General features: G+C 36.8%; 1 protein-coding gene across 3 annotated transcripts in view; it reads right to left on the minus strand.

Annotated features, from left to right (window-relative positions):
• Smarcad1 (SNF2 related chromatin remodeling ATPase with DExD box 1) overlaps positions 1-14,785 on the minus strand; it is a 65,459-nt gene that overhangs the window by 32,514 nt on the left and 18,160 nt on the right. For all 3 annotated transcript variants that reach the window (XM_004848083.4, XM_004848082.4, XM_021261082.2), the window contains exons 4-8: positions 12,710-12,878; positions 11,068-11,134; positions 7,773-7,873; positions 1,549-1,650; positions 366-447 (exon numbers count right to left, since the gene is read on the minus strand). In XM_004848083.4, coding sequence (XP_004848140.1) covers positions 366-447; positions 1,549-1,650; positions 7,773-7,873; positions 11,068-11,134; positions 12,710-12,878 — 521 coding nt within the window. The remainder of the gene's footprint in view (positions 1-365; positions 448-1,548; positions 1,651-7,772; positions 7,874-11,067; positions 11,135-12,709; positions 12,879-14,785) is intronic.

Genomic DNA, 14,785 nt, shown 5'->3' on the forward strand with positions numbered 1-14,785 from the left:
TAGGTTCAGACTTTTATTCCACGCCAACATTGAAGTGCAGGATCAGCCATCTGACTAGTGATTATAAGACACTAACAAATGCAAGACCCACTCTAATTGAGAGCTGTTCAAATGTTAATAATGTTGCTTTTACACTCAAACACTGTAGTCTAAAAAAGCCTAAACTACCAAGAAAGACTGGCAAAATAGAAAAAGATATTTATTGTTTTACTTTACACTGCCATAAACAGGTCAAGACATTTAGGAAGTGGTCATTCAAAATTGTTTACATCATTACTTCCAACACTTTGAAACCCCATTCTCTAATGTGGAGCTGACACGCAGACTATGTTGGGAATACGTTTTCCTGTGCATAGGGTCATTACCCTGGTCTCCCGCAAACACTCTCAGAGACTCCAAGGCTTCTGTGTATATCCACTCATGTTCTTTGAGTACCTCCCTTAGTTCCTGGAAAGAAGTCATTGATGGCTGTTACAAATTAGCAACGTGCAACATTCATACAACTCTTAAACTACACTAATCACCTGGGAACATACAGAACTCGTACCTTACCGTACCACATTTGTTTTAGGCTGCACTACAAAGGCATTCTGTGTAAGTGCATCTCTGTAAATGTACTGTACCATAGTCTTCAAAGGGAAGCAAGCCTGACAAGACTTTGTATTTTTAGTTCTCCCTGTGAGGTACACTGGATACTGAAAGATCAAAAAATGTTTGCTCAGTTAAAAATGAAACTTCAAAGTCAGGCGTGGTAGTGCAGGCCTATAATCCCTGCACTCGGGACGCTGAGGCAGGAGGATTGCTGTGAGTTCAAGGCCAGCCTGGGCTACATAGTGAGTTCTAGGTGAGGCTCAACTACATAGTGAGATCCCATCTCAAAAATGAAAACAAAACAAAAAACAAAAAAGAAACGTCAACAGGTTGCTAGGCTTTTACACATAGTTTCACTGCATGTGAAGAACTGGGATAGAAACAAGATCTTGCAGCTCATCAAACTCAGCAGATTGCTAAGCACAAGATGTAAAAAAAAAATCCATACAAGTGCAAATGTGTTCCAAATGGTAAACATGCACTGGGACAGAGGAGGGAAGCCCTTCAGCACTGGCATGCCTAGTACTCTGTAAAAACCCTACACGTATCTTACTACCTGAGCAGTACAACAAAGCTTGTGAAATTTTAAGGCACTGAAATGCAACATTACACTTTAAAATTCTTTTAAGAAAACATTAAAAAAAAAACCCTAAGCAGTTACTTGATGGGGAAGGGCAACAGACAGCTTTCTAGATGATTTACATTTCATAAATGAGTTCACAATATTTCTTAAAGTATGTCTGTTATGATTGGGGTTATAATGTTAATACTTTAGTAAACAAAGTAAAAAATATGAAGAATTCAAAGGCAGTATAAAACAGTTTATGTAACATTGATAAATAGAGAACTTTAATTGGAAAAATGTAAAACTTGCCTCAAGCATTTACATGGTTAAACTCTATTTTGTAATTGTTTATTTAATATACACAAATCACATTTCCATATCCTACTGCTCACCTGTTTATCAAAATTGGGAAATTCCTTTTGCAGTTTCAATACAATACTTTCCTGCTTTTCCCAATTACTGCTAGATTCTGCAGACTCATTTGATTCCTCTCCCTAATGGAGAATGAAAGAAAAAAACCCAATTTAAGTGATCATTATAACAAAGGTATTAAGGTTATTACATCTGTACTTTGACACGATGTGAAAATTACACATTTGATCAGAAGAATATAGTATGCTTCCTTTTGTTTATGTGAACAGACAAATTTGTCTTAGAGGATAAAAATACTGCTGACTTAAGATCGCTGAAAGACCCTGAGTACGTATCCATTAGCACAAACTGTATTCAGTGTTCAGAATGAGACAAATCTGCTAAAACTATAACGTTCCTAAAATTAAATATAATTCATAATAAAGTCTCCAAAATAATGACAAGTTTTAAAAGTGATGCAAATATTTCATCATGTTCATAATTTTATACTCATCTATCAGTATTGAATACTGAGAGAAAAGCTTTTATTTCAGTCCTGAATCACAGAATGGCTTAAATACTAATTGTTCAATCATAACAAAAGTGAAATGACACAAGGGACTTAAGTAGAGTTATATATAAAAACTAAAGTTAATCTAGAAATAACTGTGTACATGTATACAGTTTCACTTCATTTGAAACATATAGTTAAAATCCCACATTTAAATAAAAAAAAACTTTTGTGTTCATATATAGGAAAAATCTTGTATTGTCAATAAAAAAGCTAAGAACTATGCTAAGCACTGTATCACATGCTGTACAAACAAGATAGAGAAAAGCAGTCCACTATTTTCTCTTTCACCTACTTTATTATTCAACAGTTGAACTAATATCTTTATTTCTATAATTAAGATAGAAAGAATTAAATTGAGAGTGATACCCTTCTAGCACACAGGAACAAGATAAAGTTCTATAAGACAAAGCCAAATAAAATGCTGGAGGTGCAGTCCAACAGTAGAATGCTTGCCTAGCATGCACTAGGCCCTGGGCTTGAGCCCTAGTAGCGAAGAAAAAAATGCCATGGAAGTTTGCAACAGGAAGAAAACTACATGTACTTTATAAAGGAAGTGTTCTCTCTGGGCTGGAGCACAGTAACAGTGGATAGGCTACAAGGCTGAAGAAGTAAACCACAATTAATACTGCATAACCAAAATTTAGTCTTCATGCAGAAAGAGCAGGAGCAATGGGATTTTGACCAGGACTACACAGAGCAGCATTTGAGGAAAGTGTTTCAAAACGCTCAGAAATTCATATTGCCATCCTCACTTCACAATGAGGACATTAAAATTCCAAGACTAAGCATCTTAAAGGTCACAGGTGAATAGCTAGGGTGGAAAAATAACAGGTGTCTGACTCTAGATCAGTATATATCCACTGCAGAGATTTTCCTACTTTAGTTGTTCAAACAGCACATTCCTGTTTTTAACAAATACATCAAATGCCAATCAATGGAAAAATAAAGAAAAACAATTGCATACACATTAAATGGATTATTACTGGCCCTAAAAAGAATGCAGTGCTGATAGATGATACAATTTGAATGGATCTTGAAAACATTATGTTAAATAAAAGAGGACACTGAACCAGGTATTGTAGCATGCACCTGTAGTCCCAGCTACTTGGGAGTCCGAAGCTGGGTGATGACTTGAGCCCAGGAGTTCAAGGCCAGGCTGGGTAGCTTAACAAAACTCGTCTCAGGAAAAAAAAAAAGATAAAAGGTCACATATAATTCCATTTTATAAATAAAGCAAAATAGGTCTAAGTCTGCAGAGAAAGAAGGCCAACAGGTGGCTGTCAGGGGAAGAAAGAAATGAGGAGAAGCTACTTGATGAATATAGCACTATGAGGTAACGAAAACACTTTGGAACTAGGTTAAGAGTCATTACATACAATATTATGATTGTAATAAAGGCCACAGAACTAGCTCCTCTAAAATAGTTAAATTTTATGTTAAGTGAATTTCTTCCCCTCAAAACATGGTGGGGTGAAGCTCAGTGATAAGAGTCTGTGCTTAGCATGCCCAAGGCCCTGGGTTTGATACCCAGCCATCAAAACATCAGTAACAACCATCACCAAGAAAAAGTGAATAGAGACCAGTAGTAAACAGTGAGTGGTACAGTAAATACTGTATATGACAGCACAAATGAAACATCCGGCATTCTGTAGACAGTGTCCTTATCATTTGTTGTTTGCTTCCAGATCTCACCCCCTGCCAACTCTCTCAATCCTTGATGACTGAAAATACAAAAGATGTCCAATAGTTACACTAGGGCCTTACAAGCCAGAAGACACATGGAGTCTGGACCCAACTCGATCTCAGTGGGCCCAGCACTTACAACTCATTCAATCTTGAGGTTACTTTTCCAGCTCCAAAACAGACAACTGGAACAGACATTTGGCATGACTGGAAAGCATACATTAGCTCCCCGAACCATGGAGTATGAGCCACTACTCTAGGAAATATCAAATTGCTCCTTCAGTAACAGCAAGACTATGTAAGGACCTAGAGAGGCTGACACAGCACACTGTCCCAATGAACACACTTCCCTGACCCGTGGGAAAGTGGGAACAGTTTCAGAGAATGACATCAGAATATCAAGAACAGTTAAGTGATGAACCCACTGTGCCTGTTCTACTAGATGTGAGATTTTTTACTGAAGCAATCAATCTAGCTATGTAGTTACTCATCAGGCATGTTTTTTCTCCTCACTGCAGTTACTAAGTGCAAATGAGCATGATTTCATCTGGGCAGATTCAGATATACCCTCACTGCCTTCAGAATTATGGTAACTCTGCTGTTCTTCCTAACAGCACTCCAATGATTCTGTTTTGCAGCCCACAGTACATCACTTTTATCTACTACACCAAAAACATCATGATCAACAGACTTGATAGGTAGTGAGTATTTGAGAGAGCATTGGTAGGATATACGAATGAGAAAGAGTGGAAAACAACCAACTTCAAGTTCTGGGGGCGATCACTTGCATTAACTGTATGGGAGTCTGGTCAGAAACATGTTGCAAACTCCACTCTTCTAAAAATGACTGCACCTAATCTGCCTCTAAGAGACACACAACTGGGTCGATCTGTTTGAACGCTGGAGGCAAGGAATCAGGTTATATGCTGCTTGCATCTGCTATGAAGGGGCTCTTGTCAGTTATACATGGAGCCCAGACTGAGAAAGCTGTGTAGCAGGTCTAGGATGTGTCTGCCACTTAAGCCTCATGACCAACAGGTTCAAGGCTTCTCAAAGAATTGGTGCCAAGATACCCTAAAGCAGTGGTGGTGAACCTTTTAGAGCTTTCAATGATACAAACATTCCACTGAAGCACATGGCATAGGTTTGCCACCACTGCCCTAAAGTCTCTGGCAAGGTCCAACAGAAATCACAGCAGAGACATTTATCTTTGTGTTATCTCTGCCATATTGGCTTACAATTAATAAATAACGAATAAATGATATTTCTGTTTTTAAGATGGGGTCTCACTACGTTCCTCAAGCTATCTTCAACTCCTGGGCTCCAATGATCCTCCTGCCTCAGCCTCCCAAGTGCTGGGGCTACAGCCATGAGCCACCACACCCAGTTAAACAAATACTATTTCTGCTGCTTGCCAGCCTCCTGGTCTTACAATAAAGCTGCTTATATAGTTCCAAATTCATCTGGATGCCATACCAGACTATTCTATTACCTTTAGCATTACTAAGTCAGTCCAACTGGTTTTAAAAATCTGGTAGTTGATGTATTAAGCTGACATGGTGTAGCCTCTCAGCTTTCAGCATGGCCGTCAGTATCTTCTGCATGCACAAAGCCATCAGCAGCAAACTGGTGAAGATCATTAGGGTGGGACCCTAGAAGCTTTTGGGCATCTTCCTTTTATACTTCTTCAAATCTGTTGTTTTTTTTTTTTAGATCAGCACAGCTTGTTTGGAATTTTTAAAATTTTTCGTGCAGGATCAAGTATTTCATAATCAAGAATCAGGTCAATGAGCTCTTTCTACCCCATGTAATACAAGCACTTTTTTTCCTCCCCAGTATTGAGGATTGAGCCCAGGGCCTTCATACTGTTATATCCAGCCTTTTATTTTGAGACAGGGTCTCACTAAGTTCCTCAAGCTGGTCTCCAACTTGCTATCCTCTTGTCTCAGCTTCCCAGAGTGCTGAGATTAAAGGTATGCAGCACTACGCCTGATTACAAACACTTTTATTGTTACTACTCTAGGATACAATGATAGCAATGGCCATTCTAATGTTAAATCTCTTCCAAAATTCCATAACTATTTTTAGATTGTCACCTTCAGTGGCAGAAATTAACATCATAAATGTTCACTTTATATGTAAGTTAAAAATGATGCCATGACAGCTTTTCTTGGTGTTGTATCAGAAAGGTGGGTTTTGGAGGGAAAAGGACAGACATGATACTAGGGTTGAGTCCTGCTTTTGTGGAGGGATAGCTTGGTGCATTGTGAGAATTTTTAAAGTTAAGTTTTTTGTTTTGGAGGTTTTTGTTGTTGTAATAACCTCAGTTGAAAGAACTAAGTAAAAAACATCAATGAAACATAGGCAGTGATCCACACATTTCTCCTATACAGAAGTGAACCCAAGGCTGATTAAAAATTCCTTTTACAAGGTTCACTCACAAAGGTTACAGTTTGGTGAATGATGAACTATTACTGGCTTCAGCTTAAAACCTCCCTTTGGCACGGCTACCAAATATCACAGTTATGCTACCTGTTAGAGCCTTAAATTGTGGCACCTGTTTTCTGTCTTTGAGATCTGAGTTCTTCAGGGCATGAATTCGTAACATGTACTTGTGCCGTCAAAACGAAGAATTTAACTCAGTGCACAGTTGCCTTCTCAGTTTACTTCTATAACACTGGTGGGAAATTCTCACTTGCACTAATGGCTATGTCAGAAAGCTGAAAGCTTAGGAAATTGTAGCACTGCTTGAAATCACTAAAGCAACCACTAGTGGCATTAAAAGGAATCACTTTCTGCAAGATACAGTGATTTCTCTTTTCTGACTTAGTGTAAAAATAAAGATTTATGTAAGAAAGGTTGTACCTAATTTTTTCACTCATTGTTCTGAATCCCAGTGTTCAAGAATCTCTCCTTTTCTTCTCTTTCTTTATGCTTTGTTCTTCCTGACTTAACAGCACTAGAATCTGGTCTGGGCATATACTTTTATTTTTGTGACATTACCTGATGATCCACAATGAGATTTTTCATACCTGTTGCTTGGGATCTACCATATGTTCTCATTTCTTTCCATTTTCTTCCTTTGAGCTTCTTCTCATTACTGAAAACCTTACTTTTGCATGTAGTACATGGCGTTTTTGACACAGGATGCTTAGATTGGCTTGGGGTATTGAATGTGCTTTTCTCAAACAGAAAATCTCACAAAGTGGACAGGGAAACATGGGTCTTGTAAGATAATACATAGTAAAATGAAGCAGTCAGGAAATGTTTGAAGTGTGTGTGTTTTATACACTATGTTCCTGTGTGGCTTGTTCAGCTGGGAGAAATTTTCTGTGTTCACCTAGTATTTTTAATAGATAAAACTGCACATACACATGAGAGCAAATATTGGCTTCCAACAAATTGTTCTCCAACATATTAACTGCACTGGGAAAAAAAAAATCACATTTTAAAATCAGAACCAAGTGGAGTATTTTTATGAAACAGTTTTTAGATTGATAGTAGGTTCTGACAGCAACAGAATGGTTGACAACAGGACATCAAGTAATTATGACGTGTGAACTGTTACGTGACCTGGGCATCTGATTCACAAAACCAAAAACTGAACATTGTAGCAGCAATCCATCATATACAAAAGGTGATTTAGTTAGTCACCCCCCCGCACACACACACACACACACACGGGGGATATGTGCGGATGGACTAAAGCAAGACTAATCACCTACATGTGCAGCTGCCTCAGACCCTCCAGGTACTGTTTCTGCCTCACTGCTGACCCTCCTTCAACCACCATCTACAGCACTGGAAAATGTGAGCAGCTAAAGAAAGCTACCTAAATGTGGTTTATAAAGGATTTGCACAACTGTTAGCCCAAAGTGAAGATTGCTGCACTATAATCCCATTGAACGGATTTTCAAAAGGGAAGATTAATTTACATGGATTTTCAGGTCCGATACCTACAGACACAACATATTTTAATTTTGATACTGCAATCCAAATGTAACTTACATGATCCAATCTTGTCTTCTTGAAAGACTGATCATCATTAAATTCATCATCCTCATACGGCTCTGAAGAAGAAGATAATTTTCTTTTCCTGGGCCCACCACCTTTTAAAAGAGAAGCATACTCAAACTTTACACAGAAATAACAGTAATTAATTTACATCAGAACAAAGGTAAAATGTATTATATTGACCATAGAGTTCTCTTTCAGGCCTTACGTTCTTTCTTCCACATATGGATTAGACTGAAGGAAAAGTGAACATGCTTTGTAGTCTTCCCAAAGTACAATTCAGTGTAATGGAGTATTTGTAAACCATCACACTATTAATGTTAAAAATATTCTCTCTCCAAATAGATAATTAAGTATAGTCTGTACATCATTTATCTATGAAACACTTTCACCTTCAGAGAGCAAATAGGAAATACAGTTTTGCTAACGTGAAAGCATGGCTAAAACCCGCAAAGGTGTACAATTTTAGCATGAACTTTATCAGAATCTGAACTGTGCAGTTACACAATACTCAAAGTAGGCACATGCACTAGTGTCTGAGTTGTAAACTTAAGATGGCCATTACAAAATAAAATTGAATACCACAGACTTTTAAGGCATAGTAATCATGTTAGTATGAATACTTGTTTCCTCCTACTTCATTCCATAATGCAAATGTGCATTGTGTATACACAAACTAATTTCCAGCATCCACCTTAGAAATGGGAAAACACAACCATATCATCACCTGTACATCTGCTAGAGTTAAGTACTTTAAGTAATATTTTAAGTCTGGAAAAGAATCTTCAGAGTAGATAATTTATGCCATGTCACTTAGATATGTTTCTTCCCTAAAAAGAAAACACAACTTTACCTTCTCAAGTAGGGTACAAATTTTAGATATAGTTTTTGTAAACAAAAACTTTCAAAAGATATTATGTAAAAACTCCCTTATGGCTTAATATGTAGGGTAATACTGTGTATAGAAGATTTTAATTTGTGGTAAAACACAGATTCAATATCATGATTTGTGAAGATTGCTATTTTAAAAAGGCCTCTTACTACAAATACCCTAAAACACAAAGTTCCCTGTATCAACACAGTAAAGATTGTCTCATCTTCCAGTTAGAAAAGAGCCGCTCTATACATTCCTAAAAATGTACACTAAGAACTTTGCAATTGTCCTGTCCAGTCCAACACACAGCAAGAAAGTGTACTTAAAAATCAAATCCCACTTTCTTGTTTTCTTGTATTTTGTCAACTTTTTTTAAAAAAACAAAAATAATATGAATATGTAGTACAAGGATAAGAAAAAACATCAACTGATGATTATAAACTCCATGAGGTTGGGGGGCTTGTTCCTTTGGGTTCCTTATATACGCTCAAGGCCTCGGACAGCGTGTTTTATGTACTAGTTGGGGGATAAGAAATATTAGCTAAATTGATGAGTAAGTCAAATGATAGAAAATGCTAGAGAAAAAAGATCAGACATTGCTATGGAACAATCATTCTACCACCTGTTTTCAATGGAAAGATTATGTGACATTTTCCAAGCTATTAAGCAACTCAACAAATGTTAACTGAGTCTATCATTTTTTCAGGAGCTTCTAAAATACTGTAAGTACTAGAGATACACTAATGAGGAAAATAAGTCAACTCTCCCCTGTACATTTTCTCATCACATGGTCCTTAAGAACTCAGCACATACCAGGCACCACAACAGGGAAGTTACACTGACTTTTATTAGCTGATCTTCACAACAACTTATGAGTACAGCACAGTATACTATTTTAGTGCTAAGAAAAAGAACACAGAAGAATTAGGCAACACTGCCCAATGTTGCACAGCTATTAAGCAGAAAACAAAAGCATCTTGATATTCTGTGTAAGTGGCATACACAGAATACTGTCCCCTTGTTTAAAGTGGAGAAAATGAAAGGTTTTAAATATTTCATATGCATGAAATATTATCATGTTTGGGATCCACTCCAATTTGTTGAGCAGAGAGAAAATGAGGTAAGATAACTGCTGAAGAAACATGATCAGCCTACAGGAACTTATTATTTCATATTTTTGTATATATCTTAAATTCTAAAACAAATTTAAATTGGATACAGTGGTACACACTTGTAAACCCAGCACTCTGGAAGGCTAGGCAGAAGGATTTTAGGTTCAGTCCCAGGCTGTGCAACTGTGCAAATTAGCAAGACCCCATCTCAAAATAATAAAAATTTTAAAAAGAGCCGGTGATCCAGCTCAGTGCAAAGGCCCTGGGCTCAATGCTCCATACTCTACAAAAGTAGAAAAATTCACTTAGGGAAAGGGTCATGCATCACACAGTTAATGAAAGCATACACTCGTACAACCTTGAACAAAGCACAGAAGTACATATAAGAAGTAAAAATGTGCACACTCCGAGGAACTTAGTTTGAAATTTAGCCCACAGAAAGACTTTTTGTAAAAACACAGTTAATAATGGAAACAAATGGTAAGAGGAAAATAATTAATAAACTAACCCTATGAGCAGTCACAGATTATGTCATGAAGCCATTTAAAATAATCAGATACCTAACTGCACTGATAAGCTACCCATGATAAATTAGTGACTTATGTTTTATACCCTAGTGTACATGCGCACTGTATGGTATGCATGAACACAGGAAAACATCAATGGAGTATAGGGTTATTTTCATTACCTACTTTAAATGCTTTTCAGTAGGAGGATTGCAGGTGATTTTTTTCGTTTTTTGTCGTTTTTGATATATGTAAGTTAACAAAAAATCAAAATAGCATTTGCTAAAAATCTGAAGATTTTTCTATATTGCAAGCTCCTTTAAATGCCTTTATTTTTCTATCAGAAGCCTGAAACACAGCATAAATATTTACTCAATGAAGGAATGCTGATTACTGGCATGGACTTTCTACAAGACATTAGTTTTTACTGCCTCAGATTTGTGGACCTGTAAATAAAACCACAGTGTAATTAGAAAAGAAAATACACCTTCCAAAACTGTTATGGGATTTGGTTCATAGAAAACAAACAAAATTACCAGTGAGAAGCTAGTCCCTCTCCTTTTTTAGAGGGTAGGGGGATTGACTTACAAGTTTGGTTTCCAAGGAGCTGTATGACCTCAGTTAAGTTATTTAACCTGAAGTTTCAGTTTCTTCATCTAAAAAAATTGACGTTATTAATACCTCACAGGTCCTTGTAAGAATTCACACAAATGCTAGGTGAACTGTAGAGCAGCAGTAGTAAGATATTATTATTATGTAACTAGTAAACCAAATGACTCAAACTCAGCCAAGTGTACCTGCATCACCAAACATCAGCAAGGCTGCAGCGATGGCTCCATCCATAGTGGTTGTTGACTCAATCAACTAACGGAAAAAGAAAAGACAAATGTTTTCAAAAACCACTGAAAAGAATTATTTCACAAAGTTATTGAAATACTGAAGACAAATACATTAAATATTATACAGGGTGGAGTATATGTGTGTGTTATGGATTAAGTTCAGGAAGTCCTATGATAAATTTTCACAAAATCTGATTATTTAAAGTCTGGACTTTTCTAAGTGTATCCTAAAATGTATATGATTTATTCTTCATCACTACAAAGAATAACTAAAATATAAACAGTACACATACCATTTTCCAGGCCTGTGTTATTTTAAGGCTTTTTACTGAAGCTTTGACTTCTATTTGTGTGTTTCAGGTATTGTGCGTGTAAAGGACAGAGAAGGAGGACAAGGAGATGGAAGGAAAACGGAGAAAGAAGCGAGCGACAGACCAATAGACATTTATACTCCTTTTTTATTTTTAGAGTAAAAACGCACAATTTTGGTCTTTTTAAAAATCCAATTCTTCTAAGATCAGTGAAAGAAATTTTTACTTTATTTTTACTTTACTGATTTTTACTTTATTTCTGAATGGCCTGAAGCTTCTCAAAAACATAATGCATATAAAACTTACACAACAGTTTTAATATACTGTTTTTATACCGTCCAGTAACATCTCAGATTTCAGAAGAAACTAAATATCCCCTATTTTCTTAATTAGTTTCCCGTATTTCTAATAAGCTTATTTTTTAAAACATTCTATGGGGGGGTGGTGATTGGGGATTAACACAGGAACTCGTGCATAACAGGCAAGTAACTGACAACTGAGCTACATCTGTAGCCCTTACTTTTTAATAAGCTGTTTTAATATTAAATCAAACAGCCACAGTCAAATATGAGAATGCTTTCTTCCATACTAGCTTTTCCTAATCCTGGAACCTCTGACATTTTATAAGTCCCTCTACATTTTCAAAATAGTCAAGGCATGGCTGGGAATTCAGCTCAGTGGTTCCACCACCTGCCTCGCAAGCGCAAGGACCCGGGTTCGATCCCTGGTACCACACACACACACAAAAATAGTCAAAGCATATTCTTATTAAGCCTAGGGCTAGATTTATATTTCATCACTTCTTGAGCTCTTTTACATCTGTCTAAAAATTTGTATAATGATATCTAAATGTCACCTTTCTCTTGAGCTGGGGGAATCACTTGAAATATAGATTACTTCAAGAGAGTGTTGCCCTTTGAAGTGAGTGAGCGTTAAATTTCCGGAATTTCAGATACTGATGAATAAGACAAAAATTCTTAACTACAGGGGGCTTACATAAATGCTTCTAGTGGAAGGATTCCTATCATAGAAGCACTCAAACACAAGAAAACCTTGCAACCTAGGGGGGCATGGAAGAGCAACATTATTTTATTACTTCAGATGAATAACCTTCCCTATTAATGAGCTACAACTATCACGAAGTAAATTTCAAGCATTTATCTTTACTATATCAAATAATTATCTTCAAACATACATCTTTAGAAAAATAGCTATCCACCACTAACTATAGCAAGGATTCAAGAGAGACTTTTATCACTACAGCTACAACTAATTATAAAAGGTACAACCTTAAGTAAATCAGTGTCACTTCTTTGTGGAAAAAGTTCTTTCAAGGTCTGAAGTTTCGCATCTTTAAGATCTTCCAATTCTGAAAGGTTTTCCAATTCTGAAATACCATCATTTCTTCGTGTCATGGGAGGAAGGCCCTGGGACTCTTCATCTTCAGATGGTTCAGAACTAAAAATATTTTTGAAGGGGAAAAATCATCTTTAATGCATTGCAATTTTTTATTATACTGTCTGTATGTTTACACAATACAGAATAACTGCAAGTCTTTTCAACAGTAAGTGAAATCTATATCAAAGTAAAAGAACTTCTTTCTATTTCAATATAGTTGTGTATATAAAAATCTCCATTATCAAAGTTAGCATACTTTGAAGAAAATCTCAAATTACCTGGGCTGGGATGGAAAAGATGAAAAAGAGGAGCTAGCTGGAATTATCTTCTTTAGCCGATGCTTTGCATGTTAAATAATGTTGTCTTTCTACTCCTGAAAAAGCAGGAACCTGAAGCCAGGCATAGTGGCACATGCCTATAACTTCAGAACTCTGGGAGGCTGAGATAGGAGGAATGCCCAGCCTGCGTAACCTCGCGACCTTATGAGACCATGTTTCAAAGTTAAAAATATAAAAACAGGTGGGAATGTAGCTCCTCAGTTGAAGGGCCTGGGTTCATTCCTCAGTACCAGAAAACTGGGGGAGGTGTTGATGGCTTATGTTGATATTAGGAGGTAAGGGTTAAAGTCAGAATGGTCTCATTTAAGTATCTCTGCCAGGAACAAAACGCTGCCTCAGCAAACAGGAAGTATTTATTTCATATGAGGGTTTCTTCTCCAACAACTAATTTTAATTCTGCTCCATTTCATTTTATATGTTTAACAATTTAGAATCAGATTTAATTTCGGTTTCCTAATATGGTAGGCATTTTAGACATCAGAACTAGAGTAACAAATGGGTAGAAAGTAACACTAGAGAAAGACAGCAAGGTGGGGATATACTCCAGCATATTCCTGACACCAGCAAATGGAGGCTTTGCTATGTAGGGGGGGCAGCTCTCTAAACACACATCCAAACACTGTCATTCTGTAACTTCTCTACAGGTATTCACATTAGTTCTGCTGTCATCTCTTAGCGCACCGATGATGTATAAGAATCAGCTAAAAGCCAGCCTGGGCTACACAGTACTACATAGTGAGACCCTGTCTTAAAAAAAAAGAATCAGCTACTAATAGTGAAATGCAAATTCCCAAGGATTAGGGATTTTTATTTTTTGAGAAAGGGTCTTGCTATGTAGTTCAGACTAACCCTGAACTTAACACATAGCTCAGGCTGGCCTCCAGCTCATGGTGATCCTTCTGCCTCAAACTTCTGAGTGCTGAGATTCCAGGCATGTGCCACTATGCACAAGAATATGTATTTTTAAAAACTGCAATGACATCGTGAATTTTATTCTGAGAAACTGCTCTAAAGAGTTAAATAAATCTCTTCCTTTACCACTATTTCTGTCCTTCAAGTGTTGGAAGACAATTACATGTGCCTTCTGTCCATTATTATAATAAGACTTCTCATTTTTTTTTGTTGTTTTTTGTTTTGGTACTGGGGATTGAACTTGGGACCTTATGCTTGCGAGGCAGGTGGAGGAACCAGACTTCTTATTCTTTTTTCAGACTTCTCATTCTTAATGCACTCAACCTCAAATTCTCATTCTACCTCACTACTGTCCCTGCTGCCTACCTGCCTATCTCGTAATGAAGGTATTCAAGCTGAAATTCATACAATTTCTGCCCTGGCTACATTTTCAAAGGTCTTTACTCTTCTGGCTATCATAATTTTAACTGTGATGAGACTCATGACCACTCATAACAGGACACTTTATGTACATTCATATTGTCCCATAAGTCTTATGCCTTAGATTTAACCTACAGTTTATAAAAAACACAACAGGGAAATAAATTTGGTAACATTATGAGAAAAAATGTAGTTTCTGTCAGAAAAGAATCTTCAATAAGTTAAAGCCATAAGAAGAGGAGGGGTGGGGAGTAAACCATTCTAGATTTAAAATAGTTCAGTCCTAATATCTGTTTG

This window comes from Heterocephalus glaber, unplaced genomic scaffold (assembly GCF_053883595.1).
Source record: "Heterocephalus glaber isolate CG9 unplaced genomic scaffold, H.glaber_assembly_v1.0 deba00001454, whole genome shotgun sequence".
Taxonomy (NCBI): domain Eukaryota; kingdom Metazoa; phylum Chordata; class Mammalia; order Rodentia; family Bathyergidae; genus Heterocephalus; species Heterocephalus glaber.